At 47.2% G+C, this 22,862-nt stretch overlaps 1 protein-coding gene across 1 annotated transcript; it reads left to right on the top strand.

Moving 5' to 3' along the window:
- Nucleotides 1-11,120: 11,120 nt before the first annotated feature.
- On the top strand, nucleotides 11,121-22,862 carry QTRT1 (queuine tRNA-ribosyltransferase catalytic subunit 1). Its single transcript, XM_060146682.1, has 10 exons — nucleotides 11,121-11,368; nucleotides 11,611-11,679; nucleotides 11,775-11,913; nucleotides 18,265-18,343; nucleotides 18,490-18,605; nucleotides 21,771-21,909; nucleotides 22,143-22,218; nucleotides 22,321-22,430; nucleotides 22,518-22,605; nucleotides 22,695-22,862. Exons 1-10 carry the CDS (start codon nucleotides 11,126-11,128, stop codon nucleotides 22,845-22,847), a joined length of 1,212 nt encoding a protein of 403 aa, XP_060002665.1. The 5' UTR covers nucleotides 11,121-11,125; the 3' UTR covers nucleotides 22,848-22,862.

The following is a 22,862-nucleotide window of genomic DNA, read 5'->3' as shown; positions in this document are numbered from 1 at the left end:
ACCAGCAGAGAGCACCAGGAGTATCAGCAGAAGGGTCGATGGCCCACAGCCTCAGCAAGTTGATCGGGACAGGGTGCTTGGTGGATAGGCCCTGGGGGTCAGTGACCTGGGACTGGGCACCACCCTGGAGGATGTCTTTGGAGGGAAGGTAGGAAGGGAGAAAGCACACGACTGACACCTCATGGCGGGATGAGATGATGTCCCAGGGAGGGGCAGGGCCTTGCCGGGAATTTGAATTGATCCCAGGGAGAAGTATTGGGGATCAGAGACCTAGGATGAAAGGGGGCTTCTGAGCAGGAATGGGGGAGGCAAATCCAGGATTTGCGCCTCTAGATTTAGCAGTCACTGGGGCCCTGGTTGTCCCTGGGGTCCAGCCTGACCTGAAGTCACCACCCAGCTGCCCGACTACCCTGGCAGGGACCTCCGATCATCAACCAGTCTTGTGTAACCAACAGGGCTGGCCCTGCCCCTAGGGACCCAGGCCTGGACCTCTCTGCAGCTGGGCTGTCCAGCCTCAGGAGTCCATGTCCAGGTGTGAGCGCCACGCCGGCTCTTCCTTCCCTTTGCTGGCCTGTTCCAAGACCTCTGGACACAATTTTGGGCAACAGTGCAGCACGTGTTTTTGGCTGAGAGGCTCATTCTAACCCATCCCGGAATAAATGGAAACTTCATGTGCTCATTTGTTTCATTCACGCAACATGTATTTATTGGGTATTGCTTACGTATCAGTCCTGTACTGCAGGCTGGGAATGTGGCAGTGAACCTGGCCGCTGCCCTCATGGAGCTTCCAGGCACCAAGAGGGCCCTGTCCCAGCTGGGGCAGGGAGTGTCAGGAAAGGTTTTCTGTGTCTCAAGACAGTGTTGAGGGGGTGAGCCAAGGGTATGCCATGCCAAGGGAACAGACGGCTCAAACAATTCTCCTGAGAGGTGGGAATGGACTGCAAGGAGCTAAAGTCAGATGAGTGAGGCATTTTGGTTGCAAAAAGGAAAAAGTGTGGTTTGATGTAATCCTGGAGCCACCCAGTGCTGGGCCTTGACGGGCAGGCAGAGGTCTTCTAACCTTTATCCTGAGGACAATGGGGAGCCATGGAAAGATTCTGAGCTGGGAAGAACCCAGGCTGAGTGATGCTCAGGAACAGTCCCTTTGGCTATTGGGCGAAGAACATGTGTGTGGGAGAGGTGAGAATGGAGGCTGAGAGACCAGGAAAGAGGCTTGAGTTCTGGAACATCTGAGCTGAGGTTCAGAGTGATTTATGTGGCAAAAGTCCACTGGACTTGGTGAGGGATCAACTTCCAGACCCAAGAGGGGATAAAACTGAATATCCCAGACAGCTGACTGGGACCAAGAGAGATGCATTGCCTTGCCCCAGGACACAGGAAGGAGAGGGGTCCAGACTCACCAGCTCTCTGCTGTGCTGTGGGAAAACAAGCAGGAATGTTTAAGGAGTGGCCACAGAGGTCATTCCGCACAGGTCGCAAGTCCTGGGCCTGTGGCCTTCCCAGTGTTTCCCAAAATGCTGGCATCCTGGCACCAGGTCTGTGGGGGCCGAGACTATCTCACAAGACAGCTCCCACCCCCAGCTGGATAAACCAGAGAAAATACCATCCAGGCTTCTGGGAGCCCTATTTCAACATCAGAGGTATTCAAACCCCCAACTCTCATCCAGAGGTTCTGGATTTTCCACTCCACGCCCAGAAACTCCTGCCCTTCTGGATTCCTGGACCTTAGTACCCACTCCTTAAGGGCAGTCCCCTACGTCTAGTTCTGGGGGGGCGGGGTACGCTGCGCAGTTGCGGGGACGCCAAGGAAGGGGAGGTTGGAGAATCTACTGAGAGTACCAACCCCGGTCACGCACCTGGAAAGGTACGCGGGCTTCCACTTGAGGGGCGCAGAAATCACCCGAGGACTCGCTTGTGCAAACACCACCCTTTCAAAAACGACGTCCTCCTTGCCCCTAGGACCGCCTCTTGGCGCACCGACGCTTCAACAGGGCCAATCAACAGGCCCCGCTCCGAATGGGTGCTTTTCACAGGCTCCGCCCCTTGACATCGTACGCTGTGTCATCGAGCCAGCGCTTCTCATTGGACAGTTTCTCAAGCTTCGCCCATGGCCCCGGTCCTATGGGATGGGCACTTGCGCAAAGCGCGCCGCTTTTAATAGGCCGCCTCCGCAGGCTCCGCCCCGAGGGCGGTTGCCTCCCTGGTCTCCGGGCGACGTGCGCGGCTCTGTCCAGAGTGCTGAAGCCGCGCTCGTAGCGCTGCCTCAACGGGCGGTCTTGTGGCCCCCCCACAGCCCTCCCTGCTGAGAGGCGCCGAAACGGTAAAGGAGGTGCCACTGCACCCCACCTCCAACCCCGACTTTACCTCTGGTGATAGAAAAGGCTCCCTTCACTCCATGCTTCTATGTAGCTCAGAGGAACGCCAAAGTCCCCACCGCAAACCAGAGGCCTTTCAGGATCTCACGCTGTGACCTTGCCACACTCACCTTCCGCTCCTTCCCTCACTCCCTCCAGCCACACTGCTCTCCCTGCTGCACTGCAAACGATCCAGATACATTCCCACCTCACAGAGCCTTCGCTCTCACTGTTCCCACTGCCTGAAATGCTCTCTCGGATCTCATTTGGCCCCTCCCTCATCTCCTTCAGGCCTTACCTCAAATCTCACCTTCTCAGTGAGTCTGGTCCTGACCACGCTACTTAAAATAGTCACCTCCCAACTCCTCTCCTTTCCTGCCCTCTTTATTCCCAACGCTCATTACCACCCGAGACATGACGTGTTTTACAATTTTTTCTTGTTCACCCCTCCAGGGAATGGATTTTTGTCTGTTTTTTCACTGCTATGTTGCCCGCTGTGAGAACAGTGCCTGACACAGAGTGGGTGCTCCGTAATGTTTATTCATGTGTGTATGTTGGCATTTACTGTGTACCTTCATAATGACCCTCTACCCCAATTTAAAGATGAAGACACTGAGACTCACAGAGTGGCCATCGCCTGACTAAAGTCACCTGGCTTCTGAGTGGCTGAGCCTGAATCCCCTCTTCCACTTCCTCTGGCTGTAACCCTTTCGCCCCTGCTCTGTGCTGCAATCCCTAACACTGCCTTCTTCAGGAAAAGACGCTGTATGAGAGGGCGGCTTCACAGGGCTCAGACAGGCCGAGATTTCAATTCCTGTTCCTGGATTACTACTCCTGTGACCAGGAGGGAGTTAGTAAATATCTCTGCCTCAATTACTTTATTCATAAAATGGAGATGATAATAGTACCCACCTCATTGTCCTGTGAGAGTCCAATAAGGCAATGACAGCGTATGGCTTACCAGACACCCGACACACACTGGCACCTGCTCCATTAGTGTTGGCAGCGTTGGCTCTTAATCATCATAATTTTGGGGGAGAACGAAAAGAAATATTGGAAAATCAGGAGAATGAGGCTAGAAAAGCTATAGGAAGAATGTTTCAAGAAGGTGGGAGTGGGCTTCCCTGGTGGCGCAGTGGTTGAGAGTCCGACTGCCGATGCAGGGGACACGGGTTCGTGCCCTGGTCCGGGAAGATCCCACACGCCGCGGAGCGGCTGGCCTCGTGCGCCACAACTACTGAGCCTGCGCTCTAGAGCCCGTACGAACCACAACTACTGAGCCTGCGCGCCACAACTACTGAAACCCGCGCGCCTAGAGCCCGTGCTCTGGAACAACAGAAGCCACCACAATGAGAAAGACGCGCACCGCAACGAAGAGTAGCTCCCGCTCCCCACAACTAGAGAAAGCCCATGCATAGCAACGAAGACCCAAAGAAGCCAAAAATAAGTTAAATTAAATAATTTTTTTTAAAAAGGGGAAAAAATGCATGCTTTAAAAATAATAATAATAATAACACAGAGTTACCAGAGTTCTCCTGTTAAGGGGACAGGTGAAATGGCGTTGGAGAGGCTGTGCAGAAACAGGCACTTCCATATACTGCTTGCTGGTGAAGGTGCAAACGCCACAAACCCTATAGAGGGCATTGAATAGGATTTATTATTCTCTTTGACCTAGTCATCTAGCTGCTGGAAAATCTTCCTAAAGAAATACTTGCTGCCCTGTGAAATAACTTAAATACAAGATCATTCACTGCAGCCTTGTTTGTAGAAGCAAAAGATTACTCACAACACAAGTGAGAATCAACAGGAGACCCCATAAGTGAGAGATGGTCTACCCATACTTTGGAATACTAGACAACTTTTGAAAAAGAACAAGGATGGGAATTTCCTGGTGGTCCAGTGGTTGGGATGCCTCACTTTCACTCCAAGGGCCTGAGTTCAATCCCTGGTTGGGGAATTAAGATCCCACAAGCCATGCAGTGTGGCCAAATTTTTTAAAAATAAATTAATTAATTAAAAAAGAAAAAAAACAAGGAGACTATGTACTGACATGGGATGGCCTCCAAGGTGTACACAAGAAGGGAAGTGCATGCCCCACAGTAACTAGCAAGCCTCCTTTTGTGTATAAAGGGATAAAAGTAAGTATTGAACTTAACATTTGCTTCTGTTTGCATGAAAAAACACTAGAAGGACACAAGAATCTGATAAAACATGTTATTAGGAAAGGCTGAGTTGGAAAGTGAGTGTGGGGGGGATGAGTTTGTTCAACTTTTGTACTTTCTGAATTTTTTATACATTCAGAAATATGAAATATTACAAATACAGAAAAGTGCATAAAATACAAAAATGCCGTTCATTGAACACTCTTGTAGTTACAACCTCCAAAGACCAATATTTTGTATTTTTGTTCCATATGAAGATTTATATATATATATATATACACACACACATATATTTTATTTTATTTTAAAATTTATTTATTTAGACTGTGCCAGATCTTAGTTACAGCATCTTAGTTAGTTCTTAGTTACGGGATCTTTAATTGCACCATTCGAGCTCTCAGTTGTGGCATGCATGTGGGATCTAGTTCCCTGACCAGGGATCGAACCCGGGCCCCCTGCACTGGGAGCACGGAGTCTTAGCCACTGCACCACGAGGGAAGTCCCAGTACATATATATTTTAATAAGGAGTGTTCAGCTCAGCTGTGTTGAATTCTGCTGCCAAATCATCTGAGTAATGAAAGATGTCAGTAAATGGCTCAAACATCTGAAAAAGTGTTCAACCTCAGCAGCATAAAATCATGGAATGCACATTAAAGCCAAAGGAGATGCCATTTCTCAGGCACCCGATCGGCAAAATCGAACAGTTCTATAAATATAGTTGGTGAAAACCTGATGAGGAAGCTTATCTACACTGCTGTTGTGGATGTCAATTGGTGTGATCACCTTGAAAAAAGTTGGTCCTGCCTTTTCCAGTTGAATATACACCTGATCTAGGGTCCTGCAGTTCTATTCCTAGGATTCTTGCAGAAGTGTACAACGAGATGCACACACAAATGCTCAGAGCAGCACTGTTTATAATAGCAAAACCAAACACACAAAACAAAAGCTGGGGACTTCCCTGGTGGTGCAGTGGTAAAGAATCTGCCTTACAACACAGGGGACGCTTCGATCCCTCGTCAGGGAACTAAGACCCCACATGCCGTGGGGCAACTAAGACTGTGCCACAACTACTGAGCTCGCATGCCTCAACTAGAGAGCCCGAGTGCTGCAAACTACAGAGCCCATGCGCTCTGGAGCCTGTGCACCACAACGAAGAGCCTGCGTGCTACAACAAAAGATCCTGCATGCCTCAACGAAGATCCCGCATGCTGCAACTAAGACCGGACACAGCCAAAAATAAATAAATAAATAAATAAATAAATGATGAATGAATCTTTAAAAACAAAAACTGAAGAGTTCACAAGTCCATTGACTGGAGAAATTATAAGTACATCGTGGTATATTTATACCAATACATAAAAAAGAAATGAATGGATCACAACTACATACAACACAAATGAATTTTACAAACATACTTGTAAGGAACATTAAACAAATCACAGGGACTAGATGTGGTATAATATGATTTTATTAGTGGAATAGCTGTGGGACAGACGGCAATTTCTCCCATACCTCTTTTTTGCTATTGAGTTAAAAAAAAAAAACTATTATGAAACTTACACTAGAGTAAGTTGTAAGGGTTTTGAAATTTTTAGACAATTCCATGAGTCAGTGATCCATGACTAGTGGAAAATGACAGTTCAAACACTCTGTTAGTCTATGAAAGATTCCAGAAGATTAAAAAAAAAACCCCACCATTAGTATATTGAGATGAATCAACCCTAAACAAAACAACTGCAACAATAAAGTACATATTTTCTTTTATATGCTGAAAAATATGTAAGTATAGACAAGAGTGAATACTAAGGACTTCCCTGGTGCCGCAGTGGTTAAGAATCTGCCTGCCAATGCAGGGGACAGGGGTTCGAGCCCGGGTCGGGGAATATCCCACATGCCGTGGAGCAATCGAGCCCGTGCGCCGTACTACTGAAGCCCCCCGTGCGTAGAGGCCGTGTCACCGAAATGGGAAGCCACCGAAATGAGAAGCCTGGGCACCGCAACGAAGAGTAGCCCCCCATTCGCCGCAACTAGAGAAAGCCGGTGCGCAGCAACGAAGACCCAACGCAGCAAAAAAAAAAAAAAAGAAGGAAAAGAAAAATGAATGCATACTAAACATCACTTAATATTAAGAGGTTAAAAAAAAATTAAGAGATGAGAACTATTTACATGGGACAGGCATGGGAAAGATAATTCACAGTATACATTTTATGTGTATTTTTTAAGCATGTATTATCTATTTAAAAAACTTAAATCTATTTAATTAAAATGGAATCATAAGTCAAGTTTATTAAATTCCTGAGTTCTCAAAAACTTCTTTGTATTTCATACATTTTTTGTTAGTGCACACGTTTTATTTACATATATATATTTACCATATACTGTGGTAAAATATAAATTTTACCATTTTAAACTTTTTTCATATTTTCTAAAAGATTTCTTTCCCCCCTTTTATTGAGATATAATTAACATATAACACTGTACTAGTTTAGGTGTACAACATAATGATTTGATATATGTATATACTGCGAATATATTTAATTTTTTGAATGGGAAATAAAAACATCAAAAAATATTAAAAAGGTAATCGATCTCCTGCATGCTAGCTTGAGGAGCTTCACAGATCCACTTCTTAGTGAAACGTGAAAAGTATTATAAAACAATCATTTAAAGTCTCTGGAAATAATCTCAAGGGCATACAGTAAATGAGGAAACAACTATTGAAAAAAATCTATGAGTAAATTCAGCTAGACCAGGGAGCTGGTATTTGATATCTCCTACCTCCCTCCTTTATACCAGTTCAGCGAGATGGAAACTCCAGTCCAGACTGGAGTAACCAGTAGCAGGAGGTTGCTCCCCAGTCGGAGGGCTAACTTCTCAGGAAGGGCAGCAAGTCAGTATTTCTCATTCTACTCACAGCTACCTGTGTTGAGGCTTAGTTACAGACAAGTGCAGCTCTTCAAAGAGAGAATAACTGAGAATTTGCCAAAATTATGGAAAGACCACAATCCTCACATCCAAGAAGTCCAGGGAATCCCAAACAGGATAAATTAAAATTATTAGATACATCATGTGAAATTGCAAACTGGCAAAGATAAAGGAATAATTTTTAAAGGAAACCAGAAAGACAAAAACAGATCTCAAGAAATAGCATTTATATTTACATTACAATATCACTTACTATTTCTTAAGTGATAATAGAAGCCACAAGTGGAATAAATTCAATATGCTAAGAGAAAATAATTGTCAACCTAGAATTCTATATTCGGTGAAACAATTTTTCAAGCACCAGGGCAAAATAAATTTCTTTTAGGTAAACAGAAATTTAGAAAGTTTATAAACACAGGGTTCTTATTATTGAAAAAAGTGTCAAAGAGGTACTTCTGACAAACAGAAATTGATCTGAGATCTGTGAGTAGAAGTTATAAGCAAAGATATTGCTATATATGTGAATATATTTATAAACATTGATTGCATAAAACAACAAGAACAACAATAATGCCAAATTTGTGAGGAAAAAAACCCCAATCAAGATATCAAACACTGGACAGACAAGCCTTCTGAGTTCTGAGTTCAACTGTCTAGAAACCTTAAGTTGATTGGGACCATGGTAAAGGTAAAAATCTATAATTTTTTAAGTATGCCACTTAAAATTGCTAGAGCATCTACCACAAAAAAATAAAGTGCACAGAAGTTTCATAAAATAAGAGGGAAAATGAATTGAGAAAAATTTTTTGATTGATTCAAAAGAAGGCAAGAGAGATGGGAAAGAAAAAACAAATATAAGAACCCACAGAAGCTACAAGAATAGAAAGTCTGTAAAAAGATGGTATCAGATCCATTATAAATGTATATTGGTAACCATTATAAATGTAAATCGACTAAACTTATCAATAAAAGGCAAAGATCATTGGAACGGTGGAAAAGTACAAAAATCCAGCTTTTTGTTGTTTTCTAAATATACACAAATGAGACAGAAAATTTCTAAATAGTGGGATATACAAAAATATTTAAGGGTTATCATAACATGAAAGTAATTGGAGAGGTTATTTTATTTTCTTTTATTATTTATTTATTTATTAAAATATTAAAATATTTATCTATTTATTGGCTGCATAGGGTCTTAATTGCGGCACGTGTGATCTCTCGTTGTGTCTCACGGGCTCTTCGTTGCGGTGAGTAGGCTTCTCTCTAGTTGTGGAGCACTGGCTCCAGAGTGTGTGGGCTCAGTAGTTGCGGCGCGCGGGCTTAGTTGTCCCGTGGCATGTGGGTTCTTAGTTCCCTGACCAGGGATCGAACCCTCGTCTCCTGCACTGGAAGGCGGATTCTTAACCACAGGACCACCAGGGAAGTCCCCTGGAGTAGTTTTTTTTTAATTTATTTAACGTATTTATTTTTGGCTGCGTTGGGTCTTCATTGCTGTGTGCGGGCTTTCTCTAGTTGCGGCGAGCGGGGGCTACTCTTCGTTGCGGTGCGGGGGCTTCTCATTGCGGTGACTTCTCTTGTTGCAGATCACGGGCTCTAGGTGCGTGGGCTTCAGTAGTTGTGGTTCGCTAGCTCTAGAGCACAGGCTCAGTAGTTGCAGCACACGGGCTTTGTTGCTCCGTGGCATGTGGGATCTTCCCGGACCAGGGCTCAAACCCATGTCCCCTGCATTGGCAGGTGGATTATTTAACCACTGAGCCACCAGGGAAGTTCCTGGAGTACTTATTTTAATATCAAGTAAAAAGATATACAAGGGCTTCCCTGGTGGCACAGTGGTTGAGAGTCCGCCTGCCGATGCAGGGGACACGGGTTCGTGCCCCGGTCCGGGAATATCCCACATGCCGCGGAGCGGCTGGGCCTGTGAGCCATGGCCGCTGAGCCTGCGCGTCCGGAGCCTGTGCTCCGCAACGGGAGAGGCCACAACAGTGGGAGGCCCGCGTACCGCAAAAAAAAAAAAAAAAAAAAAAAAAAAAAAAAAAAAATACCATGACCAAGCTGGATTTATTTCAGGAATGGAAATAAAATGTATATAATAAATTAGAAAGTAAATATTATATGATTGGACTTTCTTTTCTTTTCATTGTTTTTTTTTTTTGGCCCCCTCCAAATCACAGCCTGGCCAGTAGTGACACTAATCCCTCCAAACCTTTAGGCCTTTTTTAAGTTCAGTCCCAGAGGTGGAGGGCATGAGCTGGTACTACTGAGAAGGGGAAGACGGAGGTAGGTAGGCGAGCTTGGGAGGACATCATGAATTCTGCTTTAGACATGTGGAGTTTGGATGTCTACAGATGCCCACTGAGGGTGTCAAGGAGGCATCTCTCAAGAGGAGATGGGAGTTCAGGAGAGAAGACTATGCTGAGAATAAAAATTTGGGTATTGTCAATGTATAGAGGGTTTTTTAAAAAATTAATTTGTTTATCTTATTCATTTATTTTTGGCTGCTTTGCCTCTTCATTGATGCACGCTGCAGCTCTCTCTAGTTACAACGAGCGGGGGCTACTCTTCGTTGTGGTACAAGGGCTTCTCATTGCGGTGGCTTCTCTTATTGCAGAGCACAAGGCTCTAGGCGCGCAGGCTTCAGTAGTTGTGGCTCGCGGGCTCCAGAGTGCAGCCTCAGTAGTTGCGGTGCACGGACTTAGTTACTCCGTGGCATGTGGGATCTTCCCAGACCAGTGCTGGAACCTGTGTCCCCTGCATTGGCAGGCAGATTCTTAACCACTGCACCACCGGGGAAGTCCTGTATAGAGGTTTTTAAAAGCATCATATCAATTACAGGATATGTGATATACAGTCATCGGTGGTGGAGGGTTTTTAAGATTGGGGGAGTCAGGAGCAACTGACGGTGAAAATATGAGCCAGTGTGGGAATATCAGATGAGTGTTGCTGACAATGGCAATAGCAAGTTCAAAGGCCCTGAGGTGGGCTTCATTGGTGGGCGCTTTCCAGATGTGGACTCAGTGAGGACTCCACCACACTGAGAAACTGGTAGCATTAGCCCAAAGCCTCTAGGTCAGGCTCTTGCTGAGATCAGCGGGGCTTTCGGCGGGTGGTCCCGAAAGGAAGGCTTCTGGGGCAAACGCGCCCTCTGCTGGCCAGGTCAGATATCAGCTCCATTTCCAACCATAAGATTATTAAAGTATTAATATATATCTATACTGTTATTATTATTATTAGTGGGTTAGGACCCAGGTTGTATCCCTGGTCGGGGAACTAGGATCCCGCAAGCTGACAGGGGCGGCCAAAAAAAAAATTGACAAAAGATTACGTCAGGCACTGTGTAAAAATCTATATACATCCATCCTGTCATTCAGTATTCGCAACGTCCCTATGTCTAGATACTATTATTCGGCCCATTTGATGGAAGATAAAATTATAGCTAGAGAGGCTTTTACTTCGAGGAATTGGCAGGAACGGGCCTCCAAACCAAGACAATTTTAATACTTCCCAGCAGTGTGCTGCCTGTGGGAACTAACTGGGCGCAGCGCAGAGACAAGCTCGCAGACGTCCGTTTCCATGGTTCATCTGACGCTCTCCCCAAGCTTCGGCCCGCGTCGCGCGCCACGTGACCTCAGCCAACATGGCGCCGCCCAGGGTGTTCCACGGACCACGTGGTTCCGGCAGGCAAGATGGCGGCAGTTGTCAGCCCGACATCCCTGGAGTCGGCTCCGCGCATCATGAGACTGGTGGCCGAGTGTAGCCGCTCTAGGGCCCGGGCAGGGGAGCTGCGGCTGCCACATGGGCCGGTGGCTACTCCAGTGTTCATGCCAGTGGGCACGCAGGCCACCATGAAGGGCATCACGGCCGAGCAACTGGACGCGTTGGGCTGCCGCATCTGCCTGGGCAACACCTACCATTTGGGTCTGAGGCCGGTGGGTGGGCTGTGCCCCGGGCTGGGCGGCGGCGAGGCGTGGGGGAGCCCAGGAGATTCCCTAGACCCGGGCACGCCTCCTAAACTCTATCGACAAAACGCATATCGAGAGTCCCGGATGGCTCAGGCCTTGTGCTGGGCTTGAGGAACCAGCGAGGATGGAAGTTGGCCAACCCTGTCGCCCCAATATGAGCCCCAAGGGCTGCCCTCACCCCTAGCCTGACCCTTCTTCCCCCACCCCAGGGCCCCGAGCTGATCCAGAAAGCCCGCGGTCTCCACGGCTTTATGAATTGGCCGCACAACCTGCTGACGGTAAGGCGGGGTCAGCGCCGGGATCCGAGAGCCCTCCTTGGGCGTGGATTTTCCCAGTCCCGTTCTTGTCAGCCCTGCGGTGGGGTTTCCCTCAGGACAGCGGCGGCTTCCAGATGGTGTCCCTGGTGTCCCTGTCCGAAGTGACGGAGGAGGGCGTCCGCTTCCGCTCCCCTTACGATGGTGACGAGACCCTTCTGAGCCCCGAGAGATCCGTGGAGATCCAGAACGCGCTGGGTGAGCGGATACCGGGGAGCCGCCCCTTCCCCTGCCTTTCGGAGGTGGAGGTGAGGCGGGCCTGCTCTTTTCGTGCGGCTCGGCTTTGGGCAAGTCACTCCCCCTCCCTGAGCCTCACCTGAGGGGATAGTTCACAAAAATGACGATGTAATGTCAGTAAATCTCTTATCACAATGCCTGACATGTATTAGTAGCTTTTCGTATTATCTTTCTTGTTACTGTTTCTCTTAAATAGTAAATTAGCTGGGCAAAGATATGTTGAAATAATGGGGGCAACAAGGGAGGTATCGGGGAGGCTTTAGACCCCTCCCATCTCCATCAATATCCCCTATTCCTTGATAAGGACAATTAACATTTCTCAATCTCATAAAGTGCTATGGAAACAGGTTCAAAACTTCCCATCTTCCAAACAGACTGGTGCTTTTAGACCCCTCTATGTACAGATTCTGTGGCTTCTGCTTATAGCAATGGGCCTGGGTGCTGGTGCCGTACCATCCGTGGAACTTACAGTCCAAAAGGGAGACAGGCATTGGTGAAAACATCTTAATTAGAAAGGCAGAAAAAAGAGAAAAAAAAAACCCCCAAAAAACAGTGCAGGTAGAGTGCATTGTATATTTCCATTTGTATTGGGAAAAAAAACCCCAAATCCCAAACACATGATTTGCTTACGGTATCTCAGGAAAGAAAAATAAGAAACTAGTATAGGTTCTCGGAGGGAAGGGAACTGAAGAGCTGGGTAGACAGGGAGCATTTAAATTCTTTTCCTTTTTAAAAAATTGGGATATAATTGACATGCAATAAACCGCACATATTTAAAGTGTACCCTCTGGTACGTTTTGACACATGTATACACCCATGAAACCTTGACCATAATCAAGATAGTGAACATGTCCATCACCCCTAAAGGGTTACTTCTGCCCCTTTGTAATCCTTCCCTTGGTGGGCAAGAGACTTTTCACCAAATGTCCTGTTGTATTTTTTTAAATTGGGGGTGCATTTAACATTTTGAATAATTATATATTATTATTAAAATAAGTTATTAGGGAATTCCCTGGTGGTCCAGTGGTTAGGACTCTGTGCTTCCACTGCAGGGGGCACGGGTTCGATCCCTGGTCAGGGAACTAAGATCCTGCAAGCCACATGGTGCAGCCAAAAAAAAAAAAAAATTTTGTTTTAAAGGCACAAATAGATATAAGGTTGGGACCCTGACTGTGAAGGCCAAGTACATGGGACTTTTGGCATGATTCAGTCTGTAGGCTCAGGGAATGTTGCCCTAGGCCTAAAACCTATATGGATGAGGAGGAATAAACTAGATGTCCAAAGGGGGGAAGTATGTTCTGGAAAGAGGAAGCAGCCAGTGCAAAGGACCTGAAGCAGGACCAAGACTGGCATGGCTGGAGCTGAGTGGGGTAGGGGGAGTGTGTGTGTGTGTGTGTGTGTGTAGGGTGAGGACAGGGAGGTGTTGGGGACAGGTCCTACAGGACCTTGTGAGTTTTGGTTTGTCCTTTAAAGAAAAAACTTGAACAAGAAGACATTTTGTATATATTTCTATATAAAGATGTGTGCAGGAAACAGTGGTCTTCCCATGCCTATATTCTATCCATCTCTTTCACAAGTCACCACTCTTTCTAGTTTCTTATGTATTCTTCCAGAGTTTATGTAAATACAAGCAAGTTCAAATCTAGTCTTATTTTTTCCATGATGAGAGCATGCTATTTATGGCACATTCTTCTGTACCTTGCATTTTTATTAATTTTGGAAAATTTCAAGTGTATACCAAAATAGACACAACCCCATTGACCTGTCACCCAGCTTCAACAATCACCAGGTCACAGCCATTATGTTTCATCAGTATCATAGCCCACTTTGCTTCTCCCATGTTATTTTCTGTTGGAATTTGCCTAAGATTGGTGTTATGTTTCATAGAATTGTCCAGTAAATCCCCCTGGGCCTGGAGTTTTGTTGTGGTAAGGTTTTTAATGATGAATTCGATTTATTTGACATTTTGATTTGGCTATTCAGATTTTGTGTTTCATTTTGGGTCAGATTTGATAAGTTGGATTTTTCAAGGAATTTGGCCATTCCTTGAACTTTATTTCAACTTTCTTGGCATAAAGTTGATCATTAATATTCTCTTATTAACCTCTTAATGTTATAGTGCCTGTAGTGATGTCTCCTTTTTCGTTCCTGATGTTAAAAACTTGTGATCTCTTCTTTCTTGATGTCTGTTAAGGGTTTATTGATTTCGAGTTTGTTGATCTTTTCCAAAAACCAACTTCTGGCTTATTCATTTTCTTCATTTGTTGGTTTTCTGTTTTGTTGACTTCTTTGTTTTTTTTTTTTTTAAATGGCTTTATTGAGATATGATATACAGACAATTCACCCATTTAAAATGTACAGGTTGGGGCGTCGGCGACTGTGGAAAAAAAAATAAAAAATAAATAAAATGTACAGGTTGGGACTTCCCTGGAAGTCCAGTGGTTAAGACTCCATGCTACCAATGCAGTGGGCACAGGTGTGATCCCTGGTCGGGGAACTAAGATCCCACATGCTGCACAGTGTGGCCAAAGATAAAAAAAAAATTAAAAAAAAAAGAAGATCAAAAATAAATAAATATAAAATGTACAGTTCAGTGGTTTTCAGTGTATTCACAGAGTTGTACAACCATCACCACAATCTAATTTCAGAACACTTTTATCACCCCAAAAAGAAATCTTGTATCCATTATCAATCACTCCCTATTCCTCCCTCCTCCAGTCCTATGTAATCTACTTTCTGTCTCTATAGATTCGTGTATTCTAGACATTTTATGTAAATGAAATCATACAATAGGAGGTCTTTGTGAATGGCTTCTTTTACTTAACATAATGTTTTTCAGGTTCAGCTATGTTGTAGTATGCATCAGTACTTTATTCCTTTTTATAGCCAAATAACATACTAGTTAATAGATATGCTTCATTGATTTTATTTTATTTTTTGATAGTTGCAATCTTATGTATCTTGTTTATTTTTAATTTTTTCGCTAGTTTTGCATTGGTTTTCTTTTTCTAGCTTCTTAGTCTCCGTAGATCATCTGTATTATATCAAACCGAATCTCAGACGTCCTACCACTTCACCTCTAAGTATTTTAATTTTTATCTCCAAAACATAGTTTTTTAAAAAATTTTATTTATTATTTTTGGCTATGTTGGGTTTTCGTTGCTGTGCACGGCTTTCTCTAGTTGCGGTGAGCGTGGGCTACTCTTCGTTGCAGTGCACAGGCTTCTCATTGCAGTGGCTTCTCTTGTTGCGGAGCACGGGCTCTAGGCACGCAGGCTTCAGTAGTTGTGGCTCATGGGCTTTAGTAGTTGTGGCTCGCGGGCTAGAGCGCAGGCTCAGTAGTTGCAGCACACGGGCTTAGTTGATCCACGGCATGTGGGATCTTCTTTGACCAGGGCTCGAACCCGTGTCCCCTGCATTGGCAGGTGGATTCTTAACCACTGCACGACGAGGGAAGACCCATAGTTTCTTTTTTTTTTTTTTAAACATAATCACAATACCATCATCCCACCTACAAACAATTAACAATAATTCATTAACATCATCAAATATCTGGCCAGTGTTCAACGTTCCAGTCATTTCATAAATGTCAGTTTTTCTTACAGTGTGTTTACTTCAGGATCCAAATAATGTGCAGATACTGCAGTTGTTTGAAAGATCTCTTGTCTTTTTAAATATATTATATATATTACATATCATATAGTTTTGCCTTCCAATTCCATTTTTTTTTTTTAGCAATTTGCTTTTTCTTTTTGCTTCTTTTTTTTTCATTAAATTTTTTTTTTTTTTTTGGCCGAGCCGAGCAGCTTGTGGGATTGTAGTTCCCCAACCAGGGATGGAATCCATGCCCCCTGCAGTGGAAGCCCAGAGTCGTAATGATTGGACTGCCAGGGGATGCCCCAGCAATTTGCTTCTTCTTTTTTTAAAAAAGATTTATTTATTTATTTATTGTGGCTGTGTCGGGTCTTAGTTGTGGCACGCAGGATCTTTCGTTGAGGCGCACGGGCTTCTCTATAGTTGTGGTGCACGGGTTCCAGAGCGTGTGGGTTCAGTAGTTGCAGTACACAGGCTCTCTAGTTGTGGTGCGTTGGCTCAGTAGTTGTGGTGCATGGGCTTAGTTGCCCCGCGGCATGTGGGATCTTAGTTCCCTGACCAGGGATCGAACCCACGTCCCCTGAATTGGAAGGCAGATTCTTAACCACTGGACCACCAGGGAAGTCCCAGCAATTTGCTTCTTGAAGAAACTGGTTCCTTTGCCCTATAGTGTTTCACCGGGTCTGAATTTTGCTGGTTGCATCCCCTGGGTGTCGTGTAATAGTTTTCCTCCACCCTCTAGATTTCCTGTAGGTTGGTACTTGGATCTAGAGGTTAGAGCCAGATTCAAGTCCTTCTTCCTTTTGGCAAGAAGTCTTCACAGTGTGTCTGTCCATCAGGGGGCATCTGATGTCTGCCTGTCTCTCCCAGTGAGCTGTCATGCTCCTCCCCAGGAACCATTATTAGGAATTGCAAACCGGTGATGTTCCAATTCTGTCATCCTTTCTTCATTTATTAGCCAGATTACTTCTGTAAAGAGAAACATTTCTCACCTACTCCTGGGAGAGCAAGCAGTTTAGTTCACACAGGAAGAGTGGGATTCATTCTTTTCCCTCATTTACTAGTTTTTATGGGTTGATTATGTAGCATCTTCTAGCAATGATCAACTAATGTTTAGTTTTTTAGGATCACCATGCACTCATGGGTTTAAATGTATTTGATACATTTCAATCAATTGCAGTTAAAATACTTATTGCTTCTCAAATCGCCCCATCTTTGGCTAGTGTGGTACACTGTGCTTTTTTCCTATAATGATACATCTTGGCAATATTTCCTTGCGATTTCTAACCTATAAGTCCACAGTCTCTAATCTGAAATTCTTGTGGCCAGATAGGTGTCAGAATTCAGAATTCTCACATTTTAGAAAGATAATAAAGGGTACATACCATTTATTACACAGTACCTCAATTGGGTCTGGGGCAGTACCCTGTGGTATTACACTTCACTTTTTTTTGTTTTTTTCGGTACGCGGGCCTCTCACTCTCGTGGCCTCTCCCGTTGCGGAGCACAGACTCCAGACGCGCAGGCTCAGCGGCCACGGCTCACGGGCCCAGCTGCTCCGCGGCATGTGGGATCCTCCCAGACCGGGGAACGAACCTGTGTCCCCTGCATCGGCAGGCGGACTCTCAACCACTGCGCCACCAGGGAAGCCCACTTCTTTTTTTTCAATTAAAAAAAATTGTGTTAAAATACACATAACATAAAATTTACCATCTTAACCATTTGTTTTTTTCTTTTTTTTGGCTGCACTGTGCGGCATGCCAGATCTTAGTTCCCTGACCAGGGATCAAACCCATACCCCCTGCAGTGGAAGTGCAGAGTCTTAACCACTGGACTGCCAGGGAAGTCCCTACACTTCACATTTATTGCATTAACACTTATGAACCTTCACAGTAAATTAGGTTTTTAAAAAGATGACAACTATTGGGCTTCCCTGGTGGCGCAGTGGTTGAGAGTCCGCCTGCCGGTGCAGGGGACGCGGGTTCGTGCCCCGGTCTGGGAGGATCCCGCGAGCCGCCGAGCAGCTGGGCCCGTGGGCCATGGCCGCTGGGCCTGTGCGTCCGGAGCCTGTGCTCCGCAGTGGGAGAGGCCACAGCGGTGAGAGGCCTGCGTACCGGAAAAAAAAAAAAAAAAAAGATGACAACTGTCTCAGGTTTTGCTGCCAAATGAGGATGCCATAAGCATAAGAAAAATCCTATGATTTTGAGAAGTTTCTGGATTTTGGAATTGTGGGAAAGAACCTTCCATTAAGGCCTGGACCATGGTTTACTTAACTAGACCCCTGTGACACTTGGACTCCCATCTTGCTATTACCCAACACACTGTGAAGAATCACTTGCTACACACGTCATTTGGTTCTTGAAGGGTAAATCTGCAGAGGTGGGATTTTTTTTTTTGGCTGCACCGCACAGGTTGTGAGGTTTCAGTTCTCCGACCAGGGATTGAACCCGGGACCTCGGCAGTGAAAGCGCCGAGTCCTAACCACTGGACCGCCAGGGAATCCCCGAGGTGGGATTTTATTCTACAGTAGTGCCAGGGCAGGGTTTTAGCTGGTGGGTGGCAAGATCAGATGTGCATTTTGAAAAGCTTCCTCTGGTTGCTGTATAAGCAGATTGGGGGTTAACTGGGAGTCAGCAAGACCTGGAGAGGGACCTGGGGTCCAGCTTGTCCTCAACGTGGGGGCTTTCCCAGTGACTGTGTTCCTGTCTCACTCTCCAGGCTCAGACATCATCATGCAGCTGGATGATGTGGTCAGCAGCACTGTGACAGGGCCACGTGTGGAAGAGGCCATGTACAGGTGTGTGTGTGTGTGTGTGTGTGTGTGTGTGTGTGTGTGTGTGTGTTCGGAGAGGGAGGGGGAGAGGGAGAGGATCCTGGTCCTGCAGCCTTATCTCCCTACCCCTCACCAAGTCCCTATGGCTTACAACCAGGGTCCTCTTTCAGATCAATCCGCTGGCTGGACCGGTGCATTGCAGCCCATCAGCGGCCGGACAAACAGAACCTCTTCGCCATCATCCAGGGTGGGCTGGATGCGGATCTCCGGGCCACCTGCCTCGAAGGTAAAGCCATGTGCCAACAGGACCAGGGCTTTTCCATTGCAGAGAGCCCCACGTGGGCCTGGCATGCGATGGTGCTGAGAGAGTTGGCGGTTTTTTTGTTTTTGTTTTTGGCTGCGCTGCGGCTTGTGGGATCTTAGTTCCCCAACCAGGGACTGAACCCAGGCCCTCGGCAGTGAAAGTGTGGAGTCCTAACCACTGGACCGCCAGGGAGTTCCCAAGAGTGATTATTATGTGTTGTTGTTTTTTTTTAATAGTTTCCTTGTTTTTTTTGATGTGGGTTGCTTTGTTTTTGTTTTATTTTTGTTTTTGTTTTTTTTGCGGTATGCGGGCCTCTCACTGTTGTGGCCTCTCCCGCTGCGGAGCCCAGGCTCCGGATGCGCAGGCTCAGCGGCCATGGCTCACGGGCCCAGCTGCTCCGCGGCATGTGGGATCTTCCTGGACCGGGGCACGAACCCGTGTCCCCTGCATCGGCAGGCGGACTCTCAACCACTGTGCCACCAGGGAAGCCCCTGATGTGGGTTGCTTTGAATTTTATTTTTTTCTGATGTTAATATTGCAACACCTATTTTTATTTATTATTTTTTCTCTCTTTTTAAATTTTTATTTATTTATTTTTCTGGTTGCATTGGGTCTTCATTGCTGCATGCAGGCTTTTCTCTAGTTGTGGCATGCAAGGGCTACTTTTTGTTGCAGTGCATGCACTTCTCATTGCGGTGGCTTCTCTTGTTTCAGAGTACAGGCTCTAGGCGCGCAGGCTTCAGTAGTTGCAGCATGTGGGCTCAGTAGTTGGGGCGTGTGGGTTCAGTAGTTATGACTTGTGGGCTCTAGAGTGCAGGCTCAGTAGTTGTGCGGCACGGGCTTAGTTGCTCCGCGGCATGTGGGATCTTCCTGGACCAGGGATCGATCCCGTGTCTCCTGCATTGGCAGACAGATTCTTAACCACTCCGCCACAAGTGGTTGGACAAGAAGTCCAAGAGTGGTTATTAATTAACAAAAGAGCACTCTAGGTGGAAGGAACAGCTGAAGCAAAGGCCCTCAGGCAGCATGGAGCAGAGTGTGTTTGGAGAATAAAAATTCCAATAGCTATCAATTTTCGGGTGTTCACCAGGCACTATGCCAGACGCTGGTCATGGACTGACCCATTGAGGTTTCATAAAGATCCTGTAAGGTGGGAACTACCAGGTTCCCAAGGTTATAGGAGGGGAAACTGAGGCACAGAGCTGTTAAGTTACTTACGCCCAGCCACACAGCGTGCATGTTGCAGAGCTGGGATTTGAACCCAGACCTTGGGCTCTGGAACCTACAGCATTAACAGATACATGGAGCTGCTCCATCCCTGGGGAGTGAGACATGCAGTCAGTCAGGAGCAAGGGGTTGGGCCCGAGGCATTGTGCTGATGGTGGAGGCCCTGGGACAGCACACCGAGGTGCTGGGGAGCTATGGAAGGCTGTTGAGTGGGAGAGTGGGAGAAAAATCCCAATGAGATAGGAAGCGTAAGGCCCATAGAGGAAGCTGGAGTAGTTGCCCAGGGGGAGGGTGACAGTGAGGCCTGAACCAAGACCGTGGTCATGGAGACAAAGTGGAGGCAGAGATGGGGGCTCAAAGGCAGTGAGGTGTCACGGAAAAGACTCTGGGTTCTGGAGTCCACACAGCTGGATCCAACCCCCTGATCTGTTGCCTCATGGCTGTGCATCCTTAGGCTAGTGGTTTGGCCTCTCTGAGCCTCACTTTCTTCCTCTGTAAAATGGGAACATACTCCCAATGTCATGGGATCGAAGTGAGGAATAAATGGGAAAATTTGTTCAAGGTGTCCCACCTGCACCTGGCATCAGTGTATGCTGTTGTGAAGACTGTCCTGTTGTAATTCCTTTTGTCCTCAAACTGCCCACCACCCCCAGTCTCCACCCCCACCCCGGTCCAGTAAGTCTTTTTAATGGAGACCCACAGTCAGAAGTACATTTCGTGTCATGGCTCTGGATGCGTGCACATATATGAGAGTGGAAACCAAGGCTTCCTGAAGCATTTACCATTATACACGAGAGAATCTTTGATACAATATTTTCTATTCTCATTTAAAAAAAACAACAACAGCAACAACCCTGATCTCATCCCATCAAATCAAATTCATTTCTCAGCCACCTGCAGTTTGACAAGCACTGTCCCGGTGGTGCTTCTCAGTGCTCTGAGTCTCGCCTGCACCAGAACCCCCCAGGCTCTCCCTATGACTGGGTCAGAGTCTGGGGCCAGGGCGGACCTGGGAAGCTGCATTTGAACAACTCATCCCCAGTTGGTTCTGCTGCTCACTCCGGCTTCAAAACCCAGCCCCAGACCAGGCCTGCTTTGTCAATGCTGTGGCCTCCCCCCTAGTTGAACTGGGCAGCTGGGGCCAGAGATAAGTCTTGGTTTTGAGGCTAGACCTGGGTTCGAATCCAGCCTCTGGCATATGTGGCCTGGGGCCAGTGGTTTAAGCTCTGCATGCCTCAACCACAGTGCAGATCTGCAGCTCCTGCCCTGCAATTCTGGAGCCTAATTGCCCACTTCTGTTTTTTCTTTTTCTGGTCTTACTGCGAGGCATGTGGGATCTTAGCTCCCTGACCAGGAATCGAACCTGCACCCCCTGCAGTGGAAGTGCAGATCCCTAACCACTGGACCGCCCAGGAATTCCCCTGCCCACTTCTAATATCCAAAACACGCAAGAATTTGCAATTCATTTGGTGGCAAGATCAGACTTACTGACCCCAGTTTGTTAGGAGTCTTTACACATTTTGTTGTCAAAATGTTACAGCGTTTGATGACAGGCTGTTCTTCAGCATGTAGGATGTTCACTGTTCTAAAACCTAGAAAATTTTGAAACACATCTGGCTTCATCTTAGGTTTCAGCTAAGGGAGTGTGGGCCCTGGGCCTCTCTCCTGAGGATTGAAGAAGAAGCCCTGACATGCAGCAGGCATTCTATAAACGGTAGCTGAGATCACCAGCAGCCCCCAGACACACATACACCACACATACACTCTCTCTCTCTCTCTCTCTCTGTCACATTTTCTTTTCCTGATGGCCTGTGGAGGTCTGGGCAGGGTCTGCCCTGAGGGTGAGGAGGAAGAAGAGGAGGAGACTGTGGCCTATTTCCTTTTTTCTGATCACCGCTGACCTTGCCTCTGCACCCCTAGAGATGACCAAGAGAGACGTGCCAGGCTTCGCCATCGGGGGCCTGAGCGGGGGTGAGAGCAAGGGCCAGTTCTGGAGGATGGTGGCACTGAGCACCTCAAGGCTGCCTAAGGACAAGCCCCGATACCTGATGGGGGTCGGGTATGTGGAGGAGAGGGGAGATAGCCCTGCCTACGGGGAGGGGATTCCTGGGAACCCCTGCCTCTGGGGGTCGGGGAGGGGGAAGGACACAGCCCTGCTTGGGAGGGAACTGAGGAGGACATGGCCCTCTGCTGGGGGTGGTTCTGAGGGTGCCATTCTTGGGGATGGGGGCCCTGGGTATGTGACCAGGGCTTGAGGTTCTCTGCTCCCCTCCCCCACGGCCCCACCCCCAGCTATGCCACTGATCTGGTGGTCTGCGTGGCTCTCGGATGCGACATGTTTGACTGCGTCTTCCCCACACGGACAGCGGTGAGGCCCTTGGCAGGGGAGAGACCGGAGAGGGATTGCGGGGGCCAAGGAGGGGGGGAAGACCTGGTTGACCCACCTTCCCCTCCCCCTGTCCACCCCCAGCGCTTTGGCTCTGCCCTGGTGCCCACGGGGAACCTGCCGCTGAAGAAGAAACAGTATGAGAAAGACTTCCGCCCCATAGACCCAGAGTGTGCCTGTCCCACCTGCCAAAAGTAGGGGAGGATGGAGCCTGGGGGCAGGGGGAGGGCAGGGAGGGGGGCAGGACCCGGCACTGCTGACCCCCCTCCTTCTGTCCCCAGGCACAGCCGGGCCTTCCTGCACACACTGCTCCATAGCGACAACACCGCGGCCCTGCACCACCTCACTGTCCACAACATCGCCTATCAGGTGGGCCTGTAGCTGGGAGGGGTGAGGCAAGGGGGATGGGGGTCTCCCCTATGCTGGTGGCTGATTGCTGACCCCCCTCCCCACTGCAGCTGCGGCTGATGAGCGCTGTACGCGCCAGCATTGTGGAGAAGCGCTTCCCCGACTTCGTGAGGGACTTTATGGGCACCATGTACGGGGACCCCACCCTCTGTCCCTCCTGGGCCACTGAAGCCCTGGCCTCTGTGGGAATCACACTGGGATGACCCCGCTTGGGGGAG

Source organism: Lagenorhynchus albirostris, chromosome 3 (genome assembly GCF_949774975.1).
Source record: "Lagenorhynchus albirostris chromosome 3, mLagAlb1.1, whole genome shotgun sequence".
Taxonomy (NCBI): domain Eukaryota; kingdom Metazoa; phylum Chordata; class Mammalia; order Artiodactyla; family Delphinidae; genus Lagenorhynchus; species Lagenorhynchus albirostris.
The sequence above is the reverse complement of the archived record's forward strand: the minus strand, read 5'-3'. Positions and strand labels throughout refer to the sequence as shown.

Coding starts and splice junctions, on each gene's coding strand:
- QTRT1 (XM_060146682.1), top strand. CDS start 11,126: ATGGCGGCAGTTGTCAGCCCGACATCCCTGGAGTCGGCTCCGCGCATC. Junction 18,606..21,770: donor CCGGGCCACCTGCCTCGAAG/GTAAAGCCATGT, acceptor CTGCACCCCTAG/AGATGACCAAGAGAGACGTG. Junction 22,219..22,320: donor TCTTCCCCACACGGACAGCG/GTGAGGCCCTTG, acceptor GTCCACCCCCAG/CGCTTTGGCTCTGCCCTGGT.